Raw genomic sequence first — 25,879 nt, forward strand, 5'->3', positions numbered from 1 at the left:
GTACCTCAGTAACACATTGATTTGAATGGAAAATTGGGAGGTTTCTATAAATGGTGGGCGATCTGCAACGTAGATTGACACCTGAGCAAGTTGAAAATCTACCCCATCAAACTGTAGCTCCAACACAATACACCAATGTACCACCCACATGCTGTTTACTTTCACAACAATTGACATATTAGGTGCTTCTTACTTGAATTTTAAAGTCAAGGGCTCACATTCTCCGTTATACTTGTTAAATGCCATAATTATCGTTCAGGAATTTTCTATGAGGTTTCATGTCATGTGATAAAGGATTTTTTAATTACAATGGCTGGAATTTTCTTCAAGGAGGTGGTTCAGGGGCGGGGCGGGGGACGTCTGAGACTTTTCCAGCAGGGCCGAATTTGAATGCGAGGCCTCGATTTTCTGCCTGCAGCCAGCCAGGTGAGGGACATCAGAGATGATGGGGAGAATCGCGGATCTGGAAAGAGGTAAGCTTATTGGGCCTAGATGAAACACTTCTGCTCCTCCTCCTTCCTGCCTCCTTTTACCTGACATGGTTTCCCGGCCTTCATAGGAAGTGGGTGGGTTGGAGATGGGTTAAGGTCGGGATTGAGATTTGAAATTATTTTACTTCCCACCCGCTCCCAACGCACCTATCCATGAAGGTGAAAATTCCCCTCATGACTCCATTCATAAAGCCCAGAATTCTGTATGTTTTTTTTAAAAACAGCCTTCTCAACTTGTCCTGTCACCTTCAGGATTTGTGTGTGTTAATCCTCAGTCTCTGTTCCTGCACCCCCTTTAAAATTGTAATATTGCCTCTCCTTTTTCTACCTTCCAAATTGCTTCACTTTACACTTCTCTGCATTTAATTTAATATGCTATGTGTTTCCTGAATGTCTATGTCCTCCCGACGTCTGCTATTATCCTCCTCACTGTGTGCTACATTTGAGTTTTGTGTCATCTGCAAACTTTTCAGCAAGAATGGACAGGACAGTCAAACAGAGACACTGTCCTCTCGATGGGTTACATTTAAAATTCCAAACCACAGCACTGTTTACATAGGATTTTTTGATATTGCTGCAGTGTGAGAGTGGAACATTGTTTACTTCCTGTTGACTGAAATATGAGTTAATTACTTTTCTTTGTATGCCTGATAACAATATAAACCATTTTGCAATCAAGTTTTTTAATTTAAAAATACAATGAAACTCTCATCTCATGTAATAAATGACTTCTGAAGTGAATTCTGGAACAGACTGGCCATTCGACATGGATGTTCTTTACAAGCCCTGCTGGAGTGCACCCAGTTTCTATATCACCAAGTCCGCCTATTTCCAACTCCACAACATCGCCCGACTCTATCCCTGCCTCAGCTCATCGGCTGCTGAAACCCTTATCCATCCCTTTGTTACCTCTAGACTTGACTATTCCAACGCACTCCTGGCTGGCCTCCCATCTTCCACTCCCCATAAACTTAAGTTCATCTAATACTCTGCTGCTTGTATCTTAACTTGCACCAAGTCCTGTTCACCCAGCATCATCATCATCATCACCCTGTGCTCACTGACCTACAGTGGCTCCCGTTCAATTTCAAAATTCTCATCTTTGTTTTCAAAACCCTCCCTAGCCTCGCCCCTCCCTATCTCTGTAACCTCTTACAATCCTCAGATATCTGCGCTACTCCAATTCTGGCCTCTTGCACAGCCCGATTATAATAGCGCCACCGACTTCAGCTGCCAAGGCCCTACGCTCTGCAATTCCCTCCCTAAACCTTTCCGCCTCTTTCCTCCTTTATGATCCATAAAACCTACATCTTTGGTCAAGCTTTTGGTCATAGAATCATAGAATGGTTACAGCACAGAAGGAGTCCATTCGGCTCGCTGCAAGAGCACTTCGGCTGGTCCCACTCCACTGCCATTTCCCCGTAGCCCTACATTTTTTTTTCTTTCAGGTATTTATCAAATTCCCTTTTGAAAGCCATGATTGAGTCTGCCTCCTGCACCTTTTCAGGCACTGCATTCCAGATCCTAAGGTACATCATAAAGTTTTTCCTCACGTTGCCTTTGGTTCTTCTGCCAATCACCTTGAATCTGTGTCTTCTGGTTCTCGACCCTTCTGCCAATGGGAACAGTTTCCCTCTATCTACTCTGTCTAGACCCTTCATGATTTTGAACACCTCTATCGAATCTCCTCTCAAATGTCTCTGCTCTAAGGAGAACAAACCAAGCTTGTTCAGTCTATCCACTTAACTGGTCATCTGCCTTAATATCCCCTGATGTGGCCGGTGTGACATGTTGTTTGATAACCGTCCTGTGAAGCACCTTGGGACATTTTACTACATTAAAGACGCTATATAAATGCAAGTTGTTGTTGTTGAAATTTAAAACTTGCTGCAAAATTTTGGCTGATTGAAAGTTAAAACTTGTTTATTGAAATAGATAGAGGCAGGACCGGAACCAATGTCCTAGGGGGAGTGTTTGGTAGTGCTGTTTGGGAGGAGTTAAACTAATATGGCAGGGGGATGGGAACCTATGCAGGGAGACAGAGGGGAATAAAATAGAGACAGAAGCAAAAGATAGAAAGGAGAATAGTAAAAGTGGAGGGCAGAGAAACCCAAGGCAAAAAACAAAAAGAGCCACTTTACAGCAGAATTCTAAAGGGTCAAAGTGTGTTAAAAAGTCAAGCCTAAAGGCTCTGTGCCTCAATGCGAGGAGTATTTGGAATAAGGTGGACGAATTAACTGCGCAGATGCAGTTAACGGGTATGATGTGATTGGCATCACGGAGACATGGCTCCAGGATGACCAAGACTGGGAACTCAACATCCAGGGGTATTCAGCATTTAGGAAGGGTAGACAGAAAGGAAAAGGAGGCGGGGTGGCGTTGCTGGTTAAAGAGGAAATTAATGCACTTGTAAGGAAGGACATTAGCTTGGATGATGTGGAATCAGTATGGGTGGAGCTACGGAATACCAAAGGGCAGAAAACACTAGTGGGAGTTGTGTACAGACCACCACATAGTAGTAGTGAGGTTGGGGACAGCATCAAACAACAAATAAGGGATGTGTGCAATAAAAGTATAGCAGTAATCATGGGTGACTTTAATCTACATATTGATTGGGCTAACCTAACTGGTAGCAATGCGGTGGAGGAGGATTTCCTGGAGTGTATTAGGGATGGATTTCTGGACCAATATGTCGAGGAACCAACCAGAGAGCTGGCCATCCTAGACTGGGTGATGTGTAATGAGAAGGGACTAATTAGCAATCTTGTTGTGCGAGGCCCCTTGGGGAAGAGTGACCATAATATGGTTGAATTCTTTATTAAAATGGAGAGTGACAAAGTTAATTCAGAAACTAGGGTCCTGAACTTAAGGAAAGGTAACTTTGAGGGTATGAGGCGCGAATTGGCTAGATTAGACTGGCAAATGATGCTTAAAGGGTTGACGGTGGATAGGCAATGGCAAACCTTTAAAGAGCATATGGACGAACTTCAACAATTGTACATTCCTGTCTGGAATAAAAATTAAATGGGGAAGGTGGCTCAATCGTGGTTAACAAGGGAAATTAAGGATAGTGTTAAATCTAAGGAAGAGGCATACAAATTTGCCAGAAAAAGTAGCAAACCGGAGGACTGGGAGAAATTTAGAATACAGCAGAGGAGGACAAAGGGTTTAATTAAGAAGGGGAAAATAGAGTACGAGAGGAAGCTTGCCGGAAATATAAAAAATGACTGCAAAAGTTTCTGTAGGTATGTGAAGAGAAAAAGATTAGTGAAGACAAGCATTGGTCCCTTGCAGTCGGAGTCGGGTGAATTTATAATGGGGAACAAAGAAATGGCAGACCAATTGAACAAGTACTTTGGTTCTGTCTTCACAAAGGAAGACACAAATAACCTTCCCGATGTACTAGGGGTCCGAAGGACTCGTGAGAAGAGGAACTGAAGGATATCCTTATTAGGCGGGAAATTGTGTTAGGGAAATTGATGGGGTTGAAGGCCGATAAATCCCCAGGGCCTGATAGCCTAGATCCCAGAGTACTTAAGGAAGTGGCCCTAGAAATAGTAGATGCATTGGTGACAATTTTACAACAGTCTATCGACTCTGGATCAGTTCCGATGGAAAGGGATGCTAATGTAACACCACTTTTTTAAAAAGGAGGGAGAAAACGGGTAATTATAGACCTGTTAGCCTGACATCAGTGGTGGGGAAAATGTTGGAATTGATCATTAAGGATGAAATAGCAGCGCATTTGGAGAGAACTGATAGGATTGGTCCAAGTCAGCATGGATTTATGAAAGGGAAATCATGCTTGACAAATCTTCTGGAATTTTTTGAGGATGTAACTAGTAGGGTGGACAAGGGAGAACCAGTGGATGTAGTGTATTTAGACTTTCAAAAGGCTTTTGACAAGGTCCCACACAAGAGATTGGTGTGCAAAATCAAAGCACATGGTATTGGGGGTAATGTACTGACGTGGATAGAGAACTGGTTGGCAGACAGGAAGCAGAAAGTCGGGTTTAACGGGTCCTTTTCAGAATGGCAGGCAGTGACTAGTGGAGTGCCGTAGGGCTCAGTGCTGGGACCCCAGCTCTTTACAATATATATTAATGATTTAGATGATGGAATTGAGTGTAATATCTCCAAGTTTGCAGATGACACTAAACTTGGTGGCGGTGTGATGTGTGAGGAGGACATTAAGAGGCTGCAGGGTGACTTGGACAAGTTAGGTGAGTGGGTAAATACATGGCAGATGCAGTATAATGTGGATAAATGTGAGGTTATCCACTTCGGGGGCAAAAACACGAAGGCAGAATATTACCTGAATGGCGGAAGATTAGGAAAAGGGGAGGTGCAGCGAGACCTGGGTGTCATGGTTCATCAATCATTGAAAGTTGGCATGCAGGTACAGCAGGCGGTGAAGAAGGCAAATGGTATGTTGGCCTTCATAGCAAGGGGATTTGAGTATAGGAGCAGGGAAGTCTTGTTGCAGTTGTATAGGGCCTTGGTGAGGATTATTGTGTTCAGTTCTGGTCTCCTAATCTGAGGAAGGATGTTCTGGCTATTGAGGGAGTGCAGCGAAGGTTCACCAAACTGATTCCAGGGATGGCTGGAATGACATATGAGAAGAGACTGGATCAACTGGGCCTTTATTCACTGGACTTTAGAAGGATGAGAGGGGATCTCATAGAAACGTATAAGATTCTGACTGGACTAGACAGGCTAGATGCGGGAAGAATGTTCCCGATGTTGGGGAAATCCAGAACCAGGGGACATAGTCTTAGGATAAGGGGCAGGCCGTTTAGGACTGAGATGAGGAGAAACTTCTTCACTCAGAAAGTTGTTAACCTGTGGAATTCCTTGCCGCAGAGAGTTGTTGATGCCAGTTCATTGGATATATTCAAGAGGGAGTTAGATATGGCCCTTATGGTTAAGGGGATCAAGGGGTATGGAGAGAAAGCAGGAAAGGGGTACTGAAGGAATGATCAGCCATGATCTTATTGAATGTCGGTGCAGGCTCGAAGGACCGAATGGCCTACTCCTGCATCTATTTTCTATGTTTCTATATGTTTATTTAATATTCCAGAGAAAAAGAGTGTAATTTGTCTCAAATCAGCATAACCAGCACAAAAGATTGCAGAATTTTAGCACAAATTACTTTCAGTGCAACTCGAATTTCCGCACTAGTTAAAAAAAAAAACATCGCGTTAGAAACCAGTCCCAGCCAAAAATATGGCCACGCCTCCAGGATGAATTAATCACCATTGGGAGTTTCTGCTAATTGCACGAGTTTGAGGGCCTTCGAGGAGGCTCCAAAGATTAAACTGGTTCTTTTGGACACAAGGACACTAATTGAAATGTTTCAAAACTTTTTAAATATAATTTATTTCATTTACTAAGAAACTGACTACTGTAACTAATATAACTATCAAATGGTTCAGTATCTTTTTTTTTAAGTCATTTTCAGTCATTTGAAACCGTGTTCATCATAAGTGGTGGATTGTCACTGTGATTAAAAATGCTTATTTTTTGAGACAAACCCATTTTCAGCTGTATTAATCACATTGCACCAAGTTACCGGTCTTAAATATATCACGGAATTTTTTTTTAAAGCAAATGTTTTCAAAAATTACGTTTGATGTTGATGATCAGCCATGATCTGATTGAAGGGTAGAACAGGCTCGAAGGGCCGCATGGCCTACTCCTGTTTCTTATGTATTTATATTTGAAAACGTTGCTCAATTGCACTGGTTCATGGCAGATTTTGCGTTCGGCGATATGCAAATGAGTTTGAGTGAAAACTCTTTTTAAAAAAAAAACACTTGTGAAAACCAGGGCGATCTTGGGTGCAATTTTCGCCTGTTTCGGTGATGGAACTCAAAACGGAAACTCTATCCCCATGGTATTTATTCATCTAAGGAAAGTCTTTATTCATTTTCCAGAACAAATCATATATACAGGTGCAACGTCCTGAAAACCGGACATTTTGCGCATAGCTAATGGAGATGTTTGGAATCCAGAATTATTGTGCGAAAACCTGACATTTTTGAGGTGGCTAACAGTGGGGTGGGTGCAGTTTGGTAAGAGAAACAAGGACATGGATTCAGTCGAGGATTCCGGATTTTAAACTATTTTCTTGTCTGAAATCCGGAAAAACTCAAAAACCAGCATGGACTCGGTCATGAGGATTCTGGATTCCGGACGTTGTATCTGTTGATGCCTGTGTAGAGATGTCTCACACACTAACTAGTGCTGTCAAACCTGTGATCTCCTCCAATATTACCAGATCCAGATCTGGATGAGGACCATCAACCTAGTGCTGTCAAAATCAGAATCCCCAGCCAAGTGCTGCCAAAACCCGTGACATTTTGGGACTATCAAAGCCCATTCCTGCTAAACACCATAGTCTCCACCTTCCCAGTGCTGCTAAACACTAGGCCCCTGGCATTCCTGAGCCTGAGAGGGCAATGCCAGGGCTTATACCAAGCGTAGGGACTGGAAGGTTGGTAGGAGTCAGTTCCTCCAGGTCTTCACCCCTTCCTTCACACAATCAAAAATTCTGATCGGATGGGAAAAGGTGCCTTCCTCCTTCCGCCTGACATTATTGAAAAAAGATGGCATCTCTAAACAGAAATGCCACCTTCCCTGAGGCCAATGTAAAGTATATCCGTATGATGCAGATGTATTCACAGTACAAACATGGGAATGAGGGCTAAATGCTGGTTTCCCATTGGTAAATGATCAATTGGCATTGGGACAGTGGCAACAGGACAATGAAAGCTTTCTTTTAATTCTGTCTTCAGCTGCATTATTATGCTTCCAAACAGAATGGGAAGTTACCGCTGCAATATTGATAGTTACTTGTCGGCGGACGGCCAGTGTGAATGAGGTCAATGCTAGTTCAGACTGGCAGATGGAAGTCCCACCTTGCTTCACTTCCAGCGCAGAATGGATCTCAAGGAATTTCAGGGCTCAGATACCTACCTCCAACCTGTTACATCGTGTGTACCAACTCGCTGTGTAATTGTAGTGTTAAAAAAAATTAAAATTATATATGTAGATGAAGGAATAATCATTAAGGTGACTCATTTACAGTATTCATAAAATAAGGGACAGAATCAGGAAATTCAATTCTAAAAAAAGATAAAAATCCCAGAAAACGATATGACGTAAACTGGATTTGAATCATTGTTACATGGTATATCCTCCCTATTGTTATAAAATGGAGAATTCTCCGACTCAACATGATCAACAATATGGGAGATATATGTAATTTCTTTGAAGTCTTGCGAAAAGCATGCATTATCTGCAAATGTAACACTTATTTCCGACACCATTTCCTGTCGGGCTTTTTTTGTCACACTTTGTTGATTGGCTCAAAGTATAACAGCAGCGATCAGAACTGAAGAGGTAAGCAATGCAGAAATAACATGTGAGGTGCAGAAATAAAATGTGAGGAAAGTAGCTACAAAACTAGCCAAACATTTCCTCGTTATCTTGCTGTACATATCTTTTCTCAGTATCTGTACCTGAAATTTTAATGTTGAAAATAAGGTTATAAACAAAATAAAATCAAACAATTACATATTTCACAATAACATTATGAAGTGAACCCATAGGATGGTCTTTTGTGACTTTAAATGCCTTTGTTTGGTCTACTGTGTGCCTTGGTCTCCTTACCTAAGGATGGATATACTTGCCATGGAGGGAGTGCAACCGAGGTTCACCAGACTGATTCCTGGGATGGGCAGATTGTCCTATGAGGAGAGATTGAGTAGACGAGGCCAATATTCCTTAGAATTTAGAAGAATGAGAGGTGATCTCATTGAAACATACAAAATTCTTACAGGGTTTCAAACAGGGTATGTGCAGGGAGGATGTTTCCCCTGACTGGGGAGTCTAGAACCAGGGGTCATAGTCTCACAAAAAAGGGTTGTCCATTTCGGACTAAGATGAGGAGAAATTTCTCCACTGCAAGGCTTGTGAATTTTTGGAATTCTCTACCCCAGAGGGCTGTGGATGCTCAGTCATTGAGTCTATTGAAGACAAAGATGGATAGACTTTTGGGTATTAAGGGAATCAAGGGATATGGGGATAGTGCTGAAGATCAATCTCACTCTCTCTCTCTCTCTCTCTCTGTGAACCAGGGACCGAGAATGGGATCGGACAGCCTTCGGGCGGGGTTGGAGGTAAGTTGCTGCTGTGTGTTTTTCAATTCTTTCAGTGTGTCCGGGCAGCTGCTGCGTCGATTTCCTTAACTGTAGGGAAGGTTTTTCAGAAGAGGCCACATACGCTGGCCTAATCAGAACTGGAGTAACTCTCAGCTGGCCAAGCTTTCCTAAATGGCCAGAAGTGTCCTTACCTAAGGATGGATATACTTGCTATGGAGGTTCACCAGACTGATTCCTGGGATGGGCAGATTGTCCTTTTGGCTGAAAAAAAATTGACTTAAAAAAATCATAACTAATCGAGTTACTTTGGTGCAAATTGATTGGGGAAACAGTGGTTTTTCAACTTAGGCCAAAAAGAGCAGCCTGCTCAAAATAAAACGGCGCAAATCACTGGGGAAAATTAAGCCCATAGAATTAGAGAAATTTACAGCACGGAAGGAGGCCATTTCGGCCCATCGTGTCCGCACCGGCCGACCAAGAGCTAACCAGCCTAATCCCACTTCCCAACTCTTGGTCCGTAGCCCTGCAGGTTACGGCACTTTAAGTGCACATCCAAGTATTTTTAAAATGTGGTCAGGCTTTCTGCCTCTACCACCCTTTCAGGCAGTGAGTTCCAGACCCCCACCACCCTCTAGGTAAAGACATTTCTCCTCATATCTCCTCTAAACCTTCCCCCAATTGTAAGGTGACCGATGTGACCAATGTGGGACCTACAGTCTCTGTCACAGGTAGGGCAGGTGTCCTTGAAGCGTTTTCTCTGCCCTCCTGGGGTCTGTCTGCTGTGACAGAGCTCGGAATAGAGCGCTTGTTTCGGGGAGTGTAGTATCGGGCATGCGGACAATGTGGCGCGCCCATAGGAGCTGATCGAGTGTGGTCAATGCTTCGATGTTGGTGATGTTGGCCTGGGCGAGAACACTGACGTTGGTGCACCTATCCTGCCAATGGATTTGCGGAGGCAGTGTTGGTGGTACTTCTCTAGTGCTTTGGGGTGCCTGCTGTACATAGTCCACGTCTCTGAAGCATATAGGAGGGCGGGTATCACTACTAGTAATATCATCATCATTCGCTGTCCCTTGAATGAGGATGAATTGCTTCCACATGAGTTCACAGATGTTTCAATGAAGGACCCGATATTCCAGGACGACTGGAGACCTGCTGTGCTGCACGGACCTAGTACGCACACATGTATTGCAATATCCTTGTCTACTCTCTCTGTTACCTCTTCAAAGAATACAACAAGGTTCGTCAAGCAAGACTTTCCCTTTTGAAATCCATGCTGACTATTCATCAATTAGGCAACTAGCTTAAGGCAGACTCACTCGGGAGAACACTGAGGGTGGAGTTCTGTTAGCTGCTGATTCATGATGGTGTTTTAAACCTTGTATAAAGTCATTCCATTCCATTCAGTGTTAGAACACCAAGACTCCTACAGCAAGTTCAGAAAAAGAACTTTGCCTGGGTGTCATCAGCATTGGTAGAGTAAAGGATGACATTATTTTTTGCTAAAGAAAGCTTTGCACACTGCAATTTCCAGCTCATCTAAAAGTGGCAGTAAGTCTTGCGGAAGATTGAAACAATCATTTGAAATGTTGACAGCCATTATTTGAATTGATGGAAATAGAGGCACCCATTTTTCTGCATGTTTTGGGGGAAAAAAGATATTTATCGCAATTTCAATTCCGTGCACGGAATCTGCTACAAATTGCAACAAGGAACAAGTTTGAGAAGTGCTGCGTCCTTCAATCAAATGCAGAAGCCACATAGAATCATAGAAATTTACAGCATGGAAGGAGACCATTTCGGCCCATCGTGTCTGCACCGACCGACCAAGAGCTATCCAGCCTAATCCCAGTTTCTAGCTCTTGGTCCGTAGCCCTGCAAGTTACAACACTTCAAGTGCACATCCAAGTACTTTTTAGGTGCCCAAGTTTCGGGCCGCTCCTAGAACGGCACAGCCCCGACCTGGACGCCTGTTTTTCGTGCCACAAAGTGCCCTAAAAAAAACTTCCAGATTCTCCGGCTCCCTGGTGGTCCTCAGGCCCTCAGCACGGCGCAGCACGAGCTGTGGGGGGGCGGAGCTAGGTCCCTGCGCTGAAAACAGTGCCGGGACCTCTGCACATGCGCGCTACAGTGGGCGCGCATGTGCAGTAGCACGAGGTGCCCAAAACTGTGTGGGAGGGGCCCGAAGCACGCAGCCCCTAGCCCTGGCCCAATGGCCTCACTGGGGCTGAGTGAATAAGGCTCCTCCCACTCCCAGCTCTGCTTCCTCCTGACCCGACTCAACTCCCGCTCCCCCGCCCCCGGACCGGACTCCGAAAACCGACCCGACTCCCGCTTCCCCCCCCCCCCCACCCCCGGACCCGATCCGACCCGCGCTCACTCCGCACCCCCCCGACCCGACCTCCCTCCCACCACTCCCCCGACCCGATCCACGCTCCCGACCTCTCCCCCCACCCCCACCCGGACCGGACCCGACCCAACCTGACCTCCCTCCCCCCGCCTCCGACACGAACCGACCACCCTCCTCCTCCCCCCGCTCCGATCCGACCCGCGCTCCCGACCTCGACCCGCGCTCCCGACCCGACCCAACGCCACCTACCTGTAAATCTGGTGCTGGGGACGGGCCCTGCCCGAAGTCTTGGGCCCGGCCCGTTCAGCCTCCAACCCCCCTTCTCCTTTCCCCCCTCCTTTCCCCTTCTCTGCCTCCCCTCCTTCCCCTTCCCCCTTCCCCTTCAGCCCTATTCCCCCTTCCCCTTCTCCCCCCCTTCCCCCTCCCCCCTCCCTCTCCCCCTCCCCTCCCTCTCCCCTCTCCCTCCCCTCCCCCTGCCCCCCCTCTCTCCCTCTACCCTCACTGTCAGAAACACAGACACTGACAGACAGAGAGTGAGAGACACACACAGACAGACAGATAGAGACACTGACAGAGACACACTGTGGGGTGGGCATCCCAGCACACTGTTGGAGGGCTCCCGGTGCTGCAGTCGGTAAGTAGAAAATGTTTTATTTATTGATTTAAAAAAAAAATTATTTATTAATTTTTTTTGATTGATTTATTGGTTGATTTATTGATGTTTTTATCATTTATTATTGATGATGGCTCTTTATTTGTAAAACTGAAGTGTTTAATGTTTGTAAACTTCCCTTTAAACCCCCCTCCCCCCCCCATTCCCTACGCCTGATTTGTAACCTACGCCTGATTTTCTAAAGTGTAGACAAGGTTTTTTCGAGCGTACAAAAATCTTCACTTACTCCATTCTAAGTTAATTTGGAGTAAGTTTTCACTAACGAAACTTTGAAAACAGGCGTAAGTGACCGGACACGGCCCCTTTTGGAAAAAAAAATTCTGTTCCAAAGTGAAACTGTTCTAACTGACTAGAACTGGAGCAAACTAAATGCCGAGAATTTGAATTTCTAAGATACTCCGTTCTACACCAGTTGCTCCAAAAAATCAGGAGCAACTGAGGCCGAAACTTGGGCCCTAAATGTGGTGAAGGTTTCTCTCTCTACCACCCTTTCAGGCAGTGAGTTCCAGACCCCCACCACCCTCTGGGTGATGAATTTTCCCCTCATATCTCCCCTAAGCCACCCCCCCCCCCACTCCACCAATTGCTTTATATCTATGTCCCCTGGTTGTTGACCCCTCTGGCAAGGGAAACAGGTCCTTCCTATCCACTCTATCCAGGCCCCTCATAATTTTATACACCACAGTCAGATCTCCCCTCAGCCTCCTCTGTTCCAAAAAAAACAGACCCAGCATCTCCAATCTTTCCTCATAGCCAAAATTCTCCAGTCCAGGCAATATTCTTGTAAATCTCCTCTGCACCCTTTCCAGTGCAATCACATCTTTCCTGTAATGTGGTGACTAGAACTGCACACAGTACTCCAACTGTGGCCTAACCAGTGTTTTATATATTTCAAGCATAATCTCCTTGCTCTTGTATTCCATGCCTCGACTAATAAAGGCAAGTATTTCATAAGCCTTCTTAACCACCTTATCTACCTGGCCTACTACCTTCAGGGATCTGTGGACCTGCACCCCAAGGTCCCTTTGTTCCTCTACAGTTTTCAGTGTCGTACCATTTAATGTGTATTCCCTTGCCTTGTTAAACCTCCCTAAATGCATTACCTCGCACTTATCCGGATTGAATTCCATTTGCCATTGTTCTGCCCACCTGACCAGTACATTGCTATCTTCTTGCAGTCTGCAGCTTTCTTCTTCATTATCAACCACACAACCTATTTTAGTGTCATCTGCAAACTTTTTAATCATACCCCCCAACATTCAAGTCCAAGTCATTGATATATACCACAAAAAGCAAGGGACCCAGCACTGAGCCCCACGGAATCCCACTGGATACAGCCTTTCGGTCACAAAAACATCCATCAACCTTCAGGGATCTGTGGACCTGCACCCCAAGGTCCCTTTGTTCCTCTACAGTTTTCAGTGTCGTACCATTTAATGTGTATTCCCTTGCCTTGTTAAACCTCCCTAAATGCATTACCTCGCACTTATCCGGATTGAATTCCATTTGCCATTGTTCTGCCCACCTGACCAGGCTTCCTGCCTTTGAGCTAATTTTGGATCCAACTTGCCATTTTGCCCTGGATCCAATTGGTTTTTACTTTCATGACCAGTCTGCCATGAGGGACCTTATCTAAAGCTTTGCTAAAATCCATATACACTACATCATACGCACTGCCCTCATCGACCTTCCTGGTTACCTCCTCGAAAAATTCAATCAAGTTAATCAGACACGACCTTCCCTTAACAAATCCATGCTGACTGTCCTAGATTAATCCATGTCTTTCCAAATGAAAATTTATCCTGTCCCTCAGGAGTTTTTCCAATAATTTCCCACCACTGAGGTTAGGCTGACTGACCTGTAATTACTCGGTCTATTCCTTTTTCCATTTTTAAACAAAGGTACAACATTAGCAGTCCTCCAGCATTACTTCAAGGCCTCAAGCCTCTCTCAAAAGCCTGTGCCCAGTGTTCAAAATTGGCCACTGCTTTCAATCTGTGCCTCCAGACTCTTGGGTGCTGCAATCTGAGCATGTGCAGAGCACAGACTTCTAAGTCTGCATCAGGATGATGATGATTCTATTATCCGAATGATTCTCTGCCCTCCTGCTGCAATAGGATTTCTAGTTTCCTTTCTTTTTCCAACTGATTTGAACGTTTGTCGAAGAATGTATTTTGACAGTTATATTCAGGTAAAGTTTTTCGTCAAAACCTTATCAAGTCTTCAGGTTTATCTCGGAGAGACAGGGATCCTGTGTGTCTGCACCTGCTGTTTGCATGCCTAGTTTCTATGTAGTATAGGGGAACTGTGAAGTAATTTAATTTTCTTCCCTATCAGAACATTATAAAATAAGCCATTACATTTAGGGTTTTCATGTCAGAAAGATGCGATAAATCTTCACGATTAATAGCAAGGCTGCCCATTTAGAATGTGGCAGAAACAAGTAGAAAATGAATATTAAGAGCTTTCACCAGTAAGGAGTTAAAGGAGTAAAATTCCGAACTGTGCTTTTTGCTAATATTTTTTAAATTGTATATAACTACTGATTACAAAACATGTACATTCACTCCCTCCACCACGAGCATACCGTGGCTGCAGTGTTTGTGATCTACAAGATGCACTACAGCAGCTCGCCAAGGCTGCTTCACCAGCCCCTCCCAAACTCATGACCTCTACCACCTCGAAGGACAAGGGCAGCAGGCGCATGGGAGCACCATCACCTGAAAGTTCCTCTCCAAGTCACACACCATCCTGACTTGGAAGTCTATCGCCGTTCCTTCATCATCGCTGGGTCAAAATCGTGGAACTCCCTCCCAAACAGCACTATGGGAGTACCTTCACCACACGGACTGCAGCAGTTTAAAGCGGCGGCTCACGCCATCTTCTCAAGGACAATTAGGGATGGGCAATAAATGCAGGCCTCGCCAGTGAAGCCTACACCCCATGAACGAATACATTAAAAAATATATTTCTCAGTACAAATGTCAAATCGTGTCTTTACCCAGTGTATAACTATTTCAATTTGTTGATCATTCTTGGCCTCTCCACAGCATTTGGCTTGATGGTCCATTCCACTGTCTCGCCTCCACCATCCTGATATTACTCTGGCTCGATTCCTTTCCAACCTGTTCCAACACAGCCAGTACATCTTCTGCAATAGTTTCTACCTCAGATCTCACACGGTCACCTCCGGTGTCCCCGAGATTCCATCCTTATCCTGTGTTTTTCTCATCTACATTTTGGCCCTTGGCAAAGTCATTGATAGGCATGGGGTTATATATTTGCTGACGGCCTCCAGTTCTACTCCTGTCAACAACCTTAATCCCATGACTACTATCATGCTCTTTGAAGGTTTATCCAACATCAATTTGTCAATGAGCAAGGCATTTCTTCAACTTAATTTCAGCAACACCAAAACCATCCTATACAGCTTCTATACACCCTACACAATCCTTTACGCCCCTTCCCTGGCTACTCACTCAAGCTGAACCCAATAGTCCATAACTTCAGTTTTCTGTTTCATCCTGAGCTTCGAAGTCCAGGTCTTATCAGTCATCTGTGAAAAGGCATTTGAGAGCCATAAAGTTGAATGAAACAGCTTTAGAAGGGAATAAAACAGAAAATGCTGAAATATACTCAGCAGGTCAGGCAGCATCTGCAGAGAGAGAAACAGGAGTTTACGTTTCAGGTCAATGACCTTTCGTCAGAACTGGAAAAAGGTCATCGACCCGACATGTTAACTCTGTTTCCTGCTCCACAGATGCTGCCTGAACTGCTGCGTATTTTCAGCATTTTCTGCTTTTATTACTGCATATTTAAACCTGCTTTGCATACCTGCCTCTGCCCCATTTCGTTCCCACCACTGACGAAACCCTCACCAACCCCTCAGTTAGCTCCGAGCTCAACTCTTCAAATCTGTTCTCACTGGTCCACTGAGTTTCACTCTGCATAAACTGTAGCTTGTCCAAAGAATTACCATTCTCCGTCCGATCTAACAATAAGTCCCACTCCCCTATCTACTGAATTTGAAATACTTATCCTCTACAAGTCCCTTTGTGGCCTTGCCCACCTGCCTGCTCTCCCCCCACCCCCGCCCCCCCCCCACGCATTTCTGTAACCTTCGCTAGCCTTAGGTGCCCATGCCCTGTTCGCTACTGACAGAGGGCTCATTTGTATTCCCCTATCTCTTGGCTTTGTAAGAAATCATGGATTGGAAGAAATTGTGAGTGTAAAGAAATAATAACTCAGCAGTTTGCCTACGTTGATGACACAGAAGAGCTCCAGTCACGTCAGATAAGGAAATGTACAAAGAGCTGAGTTACAAGGGCATAACCCAAACACAGGACTTGATAAGAGGACGAGCAAAGAGCCTGGTGATAAACAAACTGTCCAAGGGAAGGAAACCAGTGGTCCAAACAAGAGATCAGCAAAAGTATGCTCTCATGGGACGGGGGAGGGTTTTTCATCTGAGAGTTGAGGCAAAGAACTCAGCATACCTTTGGGCACCTTGGTTTGGGAAGAGCCCTCACAGGTTAGATGGTCCTGTCCATCATCTACCCCAGGCCCACCCCTAAAAAGAGAAGAGATAACCAAAGGGCTTTTCAGCACAGACGTGCAAAGAGCTGTTTGCACACACCAGCAGTCTGTCCGATCGGGACCAGTACCAGCTGCTTGTCACGGTCGTATGTCTACTATGTCTATCCTGAATATTTGACTATATTTGAACTGCCGCTCTTTAATAAAACAACTTATGACTCCTAAGACCCTTTGGATGTGTGACCTGTGAGCCAAACCTTAGTGGAGTCAGAAGTGGAATCACAGAGTAGGAGTCATACGGTCTCGGATTGAGAACCGGGGAGACTTAGTTGACCGCGCGTGATCGTCGCTAAGACTAAGTCGGGAACTCACTGAGCGAGAGAAAGAAAGGAACTGTCTCAAATAAATGAAACCTAAAACAAAATGGTGGGTACTTATTATCGAGGAAAAAGTAGCAAACAGCCTAAACGAGCAGGGGAGAGAGTTGGAGATAATGAGGTGAAAACATCTAAGCTGCATGCTATTCAGCAAAGGAAGGAAAAAAACTGGGAATTAGGGAATAAGTTGCTGAGACAACTGTTTAAAAAACAAAGGAAAAAAAAGAAACCAACATGGAAGTTTTAGCTTCTGTGCCGAGGAAAATAAAACACAAGATTTTCTGAGCGAAAGGAACCATAAAAAAATGCTGGGGTTTCAGTTTGTGTGGAAGTGTTAAAGTGTGCAAGTTTACCTGATTATGAATGTTAAAAAAATTATAGTATTCCTTTTGTCTGAAAGTCTGTCCTTAAAAAAAAAGTGTCTGTTATGTTTGTTTCAGTTCCACCCAATTCTCTGTGCACAGATCTAAAAGCTGTTTAACCCTTTGTAGTCTTGTCTTGGCTTTGGAAGTTTTAAGAGTGTGTTCATTTCAATTAATTCAGATTGTGCCCCCAGAATTGGAGGGAAAAAAAACTTTGAACTACAATTTAAGTGAACCTGATGTCGAAAACAGAGAAGAACAAAAAAAAATCATTTTTAACAAAAGATTACATTTCAGCCTTGATTTAACCTTGGAGTCACAGTTGCTAGAGTAAGATTTGCAAAGCAGTTTGATTTGATTTGTTTAAATGTGAAAACTAATTTTTCGCCAGTTATATTCAGTATTTTTAGACATTTGAAAAGGCGTCTGGAGAAAGAACAGAGAAAAACGATGTAATTTACTAGCTTTTTATAATCCAAAATTCTGTCTTCCCTGATGAGAATGTTTTATTTAAAATTAATAATGATGGCATAGGAAGATATTTAGCAGTTTTAAGAATTTAAGAACGTATTTGCAGTCATCGGCAGACATTAAAATCACAGCTTGATGACTATATTGGGGTTGTAAAGAATTTTTTTTCAATGTGTTAATAACTGAGACCAAGTGGGAACATTTGATCTATGTTTTCTATCTTTAATATTGTACTGGGCAGTAAAGTTCCTCCCGGGCTCATGAATGCGGTCTGAATGGTAATTAATGGATGTGTAAAATGGAGAGAGGAAGTGATTGAGGGTAGAAAATAGAAACAGGAGAATTACTCTAACAAATGGAATTTTCCTAGCTTTCTAGTGAAAGTCAGGAAAGTGTAGTTACGGATAGTAAGTTGATAGTTTTCTCTGCATTGATAACCTGGCCAATACCCAAGACATCGGGACCATACAATGGGAGGTGAACAAAGATCTCCAGACAATCTTCTGATAAGATCACCTGAAAGCCCGAGAATGCTTGTATCGGATGGCAGGCGAGGCATGATATTGAGATACTGGGTATGAGTGTGCAAATGTGATTTGCACTGAAGAACGGGTCTCAGACATGCTCGGTTACTTGACAACAACATGGCATTAAATGGTTAATGTGACTCAGGAAAGTGAGGCAACTTTTAAGGCAATAACACATACTCCATCGAAAAACTATCGAATTAATGAAACAATCAGGATAGAGTGGTATCTGTTAGAGGGATTGAAATTGAAGCTGAAGTGGAGATTTACATGGAATTTGGATTGGGACAATTGAAGGCGAGGAAGAAATAAATTTAGCAAAAATACAAGTAAAAGACAAATTTGGAGAACCTTTTATGTCCATGACTTGTTGATTAGATGTTAAACTGTAGTGTCGCTTGAAATGATTGTAAGACTGAATTTAACTGTGACTGTAATATTGTGTTTTGTAGGTGACAGAGGTGTTTTGTTGGGGAAAGCCAGTGCGAATCCAGTATGAGGTGGTTTTGATGGAGCCTCCTGTGTCACAATGACCATGCTATACGGGTCTAACAGGACCTGTCCCATTAATAGCCCCAGTTTCTGCTTCACACCACATCCACCCACAACCATCAACCAACACGACGGAGGAGGGTTTTTCATCTGAAAGTTGAGACAAAGAACTTTAGGCATCTTGGTTTGGGAAGAGCCCTTACAGGTTAGATAGTCCTGTCCATCTTCTACCCCAGGCCCATCCCTAACAAAATAAGAGAGAAATCTAAAGGGCTTTTCAGCACAGTCGGTGAAAAGAGCTGTTCGCACACGCCAGCAGTCTGTCCGATCGGAACCGATACCAGCTGCTTGTCACGGTCGTATGTCTACTATGTCTATCCTGATTATGTGTTGTATTTGACTATATTTGAACTGCCGCTCCTTAATAAAACGCCTTATGACTCCCAAGACGCTTTGGGTAATCTGCGTAATCTGTGAAAAAGAACGACTTACATTTATATAGCGCCTTTCACGATCACCGGACATCGTAAAGATCTTTACAGCCAATGAGGTATTTTTGAAGTGCAGTCACTGTTGTAATGTAGGAAACATGTCAGCCAATTTGTGCACAGCAAGCTCCCACAAAAAGCAGTGTGATAATGACCAGAAAATCTGATTTAGTGATGGTGATTGAGGGATAAATATTGGCCAGGACATCGGGGATAACTCCCCTGCTCTTCTTCGCAAGAATATCGTGGGATATTTTACATCCACCTAAGAGAGCAGAAGGAGCCTCGGTTTAATGTCTCATCCGAAAGATGGCACGGAGTGTCAGCCTAGATTTATGTGCTCAAGTCACTGAACCCACAACCTTCTGACTCAGAGGCGAGTGTGCTACCCACCGAGCCACATCTAACTCAAATTTTACAACTTGCACTTTGGTCACAAAACCTTCAGCCGTCTCGGCCCACACTCTGGAACTCTCTCACAGAACCTCACTGCCTGATTACTTCTCCCCTTTCTTTTAAAAGACTCTTCAAAATCTATGTCCTCTTCCCTCACTTTTTGCTATCTGTTCTTGCCTCTGAGTGGCTTTGGGATTTTTATATCGCTTTAAGTGCACTATAAAAATGCAAGTAGTTGTTGGCGCATTATGGGCAGTTTGATATTGTAGGTTTCTCATCCATCAGCGACTAGCTTGAGATTGCCAGAATCTGATTTCTCATAGGAGTTACAGCTGCCAGATAGACTTTTAACCTATTAGATGAGGGTTGGATTCTAATCCAGGTCATACAGATAAATGGACAGTGTGGTAACCCTCTGAATCTCGATCCGATTCAACCTGTCATTTTTAAAATATCAACATTGTTTCCAAAAGAATTTTTTTTTAAAAGCCCTCCATTATTGTTCATATATTATTCTCTGATGCAATCTGGTATAAGACTGTAGATGGCACCTGTGTGTTTTAAGAAGGGAGAGTAGAGAGAGTGGAGAGCAGACTTAATGGGCCTGAAATCACACTCCGCACAGGCTTGTACAAGGCATGCACGCTCCTGTGGGGTCCCCGCAACTTCTGGGTTTGGGAATGCTAAGCACCTGCGCCTAAACCCGGCACTTGCGATCAGTCAAAAATTATGCTGATAGATCGCACGCATGTGAAACCAAATGACCTCCGCGGGCGGAGATTTGGCTATTTGCCCAACTCCTGCCCAGCGAATGTGCTTCATAGTCGTGACTGAAAAAAGCAGGCATAAGGCCTGCTTTTATCAGCTTAAGACTTTTAAAGTATAGAAAAATATATATAAAAAAAATGTAAACATTTAAATTCCTGTACGTTTATTTTTAGACCTTTTAAAATATGTAAACTTATTTTTCAAATAATTACATTTTTGTTTTAAATAATTAATTAAATTCAATTTTTTATTAATTTGAAATATGTGATTTTTACAAAAAGTTATTTTCAGTGTTTCTGTGTTTTTGGGGGTATTCCCATCACTATAAGCATGAATGGTGATCCCTCTACTCTGATAGGTTGGGCTGGCCCACGTGATCCCACTGATGCGTACAAAACCCTTACGATCTTGGGATACGTGTGTGTCTACGCAGGCCTTCGTGTAGAGGGCCAGGACTGGAAGTCTCCGAATCTCCGGGGCCACCAGGTAGATTCGGAGAAATTTTTCAGGTCGGGTGTCTCCGACCGCAATTTCTGGGCCAATATGAATGCTTTCCTCAAGATGAAAAAAATAGCTGGCTGCATGTCAAAACTGATGGAAGGGACTTTACTGGCCTGGCTCCCTCTGCTTAGTTATTGGATTGGATTTATTAAGCACCTCACTTAATGATTTAATCTTCAGCTAGCACACTGTCTGTTTAACTCTATGATCTGGATTGCAATCTAACCCTGGACTGTATCAGTTTGGTTCTGTAGCTCAAACCTGGCTTTTGCAATCTCCAGTTATAAAATACTGCAGCATCCATCAGACTCTGAACAGAGGTAGCGTTAGATTGCAGTGTAACACTGGTGCAGTTGTGGTATTCTGGTCTGTTACTTGCTTGAGCCTCTTGATTTGGCTGAAATAGTGACAGCTGCGGGAAGCAACTGACTCCAAAGCAGCCATCAAAGAAACTTAATCAAAAAAATATATTTGATTCTGATACTACCAAGAATATTAACTGCACAATGTTCATACATAGCCATAGTCTCATTTATAACAAGCAATAAATTAAAGTACAGGTTGGAGCTTTCTTATCCGGCACCACCCCTCGTCCGGCATGATTCCGGTGGCCAGGGGTGCATGCACAAAACACGGCCGACCTCAGCGCCAACACTCGGCCCACCCGGGGCACTGACCTCCTCCCTCCCTCCCCGATTTCGGGCCGCCTCCTCAGGCTGACCTCCCTTTATCCGGCAAGATCCCTTATTCGGCACAGGCCAGGTACCGAGGGTGCCTGATAAGAGAGGTTCAACCTGTACAGTTTGTGAATTTTATTCTTGGAATACTAAAGGATAGATTTTGTGAGAGAGTAAATTTGTATAGGATGCGTCGTTGGAGCAGTACACCGTTGAATTATTCTCGTCCTCAGAATGGGAGTTCCTAGTCCAATACGTGTTATTGGAGTTAAGAGTTTCTCCATGCCTCAAAATGGAGAGGGCCATTTGCACACACTTTCTACTGACTGGTGATAAAGTGGTGCCAACAGGTCTTCGGGAGCAGGTTCGCTCCCTCCTCAGTGAGATCATTTCATGTGATCCAGAGCACTCATACACAGAATAAAACTACACTTATAGATTAACGCAATGCTGCACGAACATCCTGCGGTTCAATAGGTAAAGTTACCCAAACTGACTTCACAACATTCACAAAACATTACAACAACACTGAGGTAAAAAGTGCTTCTGAAAATAGTGAGCTGCAAAGCAGTACTGCAGGGTGATGCTGCCCCCTGTGGGTGATGTGGCCATACAGAAACTCTCAGTCCTGCATCTCACTGACAAAAATCTCAAAAACAAACTTACAAATACTATACTGAGAGGGGCCTCCCTTTCCCTCCCCTCCTCCCCCCCACCCCCCCCCCCCCCCATCCCCCACCCCCAACAATGGAGAATCAAACACTAATCTCACTGCGATAGGGAAAGATCTGTGTTTGGGAACCTTTCAACTCAGCCCCTGCCCCGACTTCACAAGGGAAACAATAAAAATCTGCAAAAGGTCCCCAACTTCTAAGTAAGACTTGCATTTATATAGCGCCTTTCATGTCCACTGAACGTCTCAAAGCACTTTACAGCCAATTAAGTACTTTTTGAAGTGTACTCACTGTTGTACTGTGGGAAACGCAGCAGCCAACTTGCGCACAGCAAGCTCCCACAAACAGTAATGTGGTAACGACCAGATAATCTGTTTTTGTTATGCTGATTGGGGGATAAATATTGGCCGGGACACCGGGATAACTCCCCTGCTCTTCTTCAAAATAGTGCCCTGGGATCTTTTACGTCTACTTGAGAGAGCAGATAGGGCCTCGGTTTAACGTTTCATCAAAAAGGTGGCACTGGAGTGTCAGCCTAGATTTATGTGCTCAAGTCCCTGGAGTGGGACTTGAACCCACAGCCTTCTGACTCAGAGGCGAGGGTGCTACCCACTGTGCCACAGCTGACACTGGCACTACAAGGGAAACAATAAGAACCTGCAAAAGGTAACAACACGCCATCATCCCCAACCTTTTAAGAGAATGAAAGGAGCAGGGAAGGAGGAAATGGGCAGCCTGCAAATATATGAGAATCTGGGAAAGAAAACCTTGGGTCACAGAACTGAATTTTTTATATAATGAACAGTTCGGCACAAAATGTACCATGGAAGTAATGTTATTACTGATTGCACTGGTGGAAAGGAATGGTTGGAATGTGGACATCTAGCACCCTCTGCAGGTTTAAATTGGAATAAGAATTTAAACTTCTTCACTCAGTAATTCGGCAATTTGGCTGTTCGGAATCATTTTGGGCTACAGGTACTAGTTAGCCACAAAAGGGCATGTCATTTTTTTTTAAAACAACATGAATCAGATTCACTTTTAACCACTGGCTCACCACAACATTCAGTGAAGCTGTTTGTTTTGTGTCACACTCGTCCCTCATAGTGAAATAATTCACAGGCTGATAGGTCACAACGTGAATACTATCTCCGTGACCGTAACCACCAGCTGATAGGGTGGTTAAACCTATATGGCAGGTGAGTTTATGGGATCCCATAACCCATATGATTGAGTGGGGTGAGGACACCCAGACCCACTAGACACGTGTTACCTGCTGGGTGGCAACGCAGAAGGCAGAGCTGAAGCTCACTCACCGCGGTGTACTGTCTGGAGTCGGGCTTGAACACTTCACCCCCTGACTCTGAGGAAAGAATGGTACCACTAAGCCAAAAGGCTCGCTCCAGTGAAGTTGTGAATCAATTGTGCTAACACTGTTGAACTATCACACACAGCAATTTTACACAGGTACATTAAGCAGTGAGCTAGTAATAGCCCTCAGTGAAATTTTCAACACTCTCATTTCCATATTAAACCGCAACTGAAACCACTTTTGGAGTGAAGTCCGTGCCAAGCTTGCAGTACCCCCAGCATCGACGTCATTCTCTCACAGCAAACCGGGTACCTTGTAGACCCAGCATTGAGATCTCCATTCTAATGCCTCCAATCACACCATCTAGATATCCTGCTGTTCTCCTACTTCTATATAACCTGTTGTTTCTCAGTGTGAATCCTCTAGTCCACTATATAATCCCAGTCTACATTCACTGTATGTTTCACCGCCCTCCAATATTGAGGATAAACACCAGAGAACAGCATTTATTGTGGAATAGAGGATACATATTGGGGAAAAATGTGATATATAACGGACGTACGCTGAGAAACAGCAGGGTATAAGTTCTGAAGCAGTTTGTCCATTCTAAGTATCCAGCTGTTCTCCAGTGTGCATCTTTTATAGATCCAGCTGTTCTCCAATGTTGTATTCTTTACATATCCTGCTGTTTCGTGCTGTGCATCCTCAATACATCCCACCACTCTTCCTGGTGTGTCGGAAAAGAGAAATAACAAAGAACTACATGTTTCTTTTTATAAGCATACGCATGACTCCTGCTCATTGACTTATTGACTTTGTTAAAATTACTCACATAGGAATTGCAATTCAGGATTCCTGCATTCTAACAGTACATACTGAACCACATCAACATTAAATAGCACTCTCTAATATAAAGCAAGGAGCCTCACAATGGCACTGGACACATTTTCGATGGATCCTCCAAGCTGCAATCCAGTCTATATAATCCCTTTGTTTCCCAATGTATTTTCTATACATCTCCTACTGTTTCTCAGTAGATTTCTTCTATATATTTTGTTACTTCCCTCTATCTGACCTGTTCATATCCCACTGTTCCCTAGTGTATATTACCTTCATTTCCTGCTGTTCCCCAGTGTCAGCTATCTATACAAGAGACTATTCCCCAATGTGCATCTTTATTATATATAACTGTTTCCTATTGTGCATCCTGTATAGAATCATCACAGTTACAGCACAGAAGGAGGCCTTTCGGCCCGTCGAGCCCATGCCAGCTCTCTGCAAGAGCACTTCGGGCGAGTCCCAACCCCCCCACCCCCCTTTCCCCGTAGCCCTGCAATTTTTTTCCTTCAGGTATGTATCCCGTTCCCTTCTGAAAACCATGATTGAGTCTGCCTCCACCACCCTTTCAGGCAGTGCATCCCAGATCCTAACCACTCGCTGCGTAAAAAAGCTTTTCCTCATGTCGCCTTTGGTTTTTCTGCCAATCACCGTAAACCTGCGTCCTCTGGTTTTCGACCCTTCTGCCAACGGTTTCTCTCTATCTACTCTGTCTAGACCCATCATGATTTTAGACAATTCGATCAAATCTCCTCTCAACCTTCTCTGTTCCAAGGAAAACAGCCCCAGCTTCTCCAGTCTATCCACAAAACTGAAGTCCCTCATCCCTGAAACCATTCTTGTAAATCTTTTCTGCACCCTCTCCCAGGCCTTCACATCCTTCCTAAAGTGCAGTGCCCAGAATTGGACACAGTACTCCAGTTGAGGACGAACCAGTGTTTTATAAAGGTCCATCATAACTTCCTTGATTTTGTACTCTATGCCTCTATTTATGAAGCCCAGGATCCCGTATGCTTTTTCAACCACTTTCTCAACCTGCCCTGCCACCTTCAATGACATGTATACATATACCCCAAGGTCTCTCTGTTCATGCACCCCCTTTAGGATTGTCCCCGTTCATTTATATTGCCTCTTCTTGTTCTTCCTACCAAAATGTATCACTTCGCACTTTTCTGCGTTACGTTTCATCTGCCACGTGTCCACCCATTTCACCAGCCTGTCTATGTCTTCTTGAAGTCTATCACTATCCTCCTCACTGCTCACTACACTTCCAAGTTTTGGGCCATCTGCAAATTTTGAAATTGTGCCCTGTACACCACAAAAGTCATCAACCTGAAACGTTAACTCTGTTTCTCTCTCCACAGATGCTGCCTCGCCTGCAAAATATCTCCAACATTTTCTGTGTACATGCCGAATGCATTTCCTCTATTCCTATATTAGTAGCTCAACATAATTAATTCTAGAAAATTGCTGGTGTCATTTTGTCATTGAAATGCGCTTCCAGTGGGAATTTGTTGACTTATCTTTACAATACTATATTTATAAAATAAAAATAAAAAATGCGATTAGCTTGGTTCTTTATTCACTTACCCCTTCCATAGGTGAGATGAGGAGGTCATAGAGGGCACGAAGAGGTTGTTTATTGACTGAGCTCTGTTTACGGGGCAGGGAGGAAGTGGAATCTTGAAGGCTTGACGTGTTGCTGCTGAACAGACTGCTCATACTTTGGCAGCTTCTGAAAGGACATAATAATAATACGCTCAAAACAAAATTTCCAGCTTC

At 43.9% G+C, this 25,879-nt stretch overlaps 1 protein-coding gene across 1 annotated transcript in view; it reads right to left on the reverse strand.

Annotated features, from left to right (window-relative positions):
• The window catches only part of ttc28 (tetratricopeptide repeat domain 28), an 842,907-nt gene that overhangs the window by 72,746 nt on the left and 744,282 nt on the right, over positions 1–25,879 (reverse strand). Inside the window, exon 14 of the mRNA XM_070886369.1 lies at positions 25,688–25,832. Coding sequence (XP_070742470.1) covers positions 25,688–25,832 — 145 coding nt within the window. The remainder of the gene's footprint in view (positions 1–25,687; positions 25,833–25,879) is intronic.

Source organism: Pristiophorus japonicus, chromosome 8 (assembly GCF_044704955.1).
Source record: "Pristiophorus japonicus isolate sPriJap1 chromosome 8, sPriJap1.hap1, whole genome shotgun sequence".
Classification (NCBI taxonomy): domain Eukaryota; kingdom Metazoa; phylum Chordata; class Chondrichthyes; family Pristiophoridae; genus Pristiophorus; species Pristiophorus japonicus.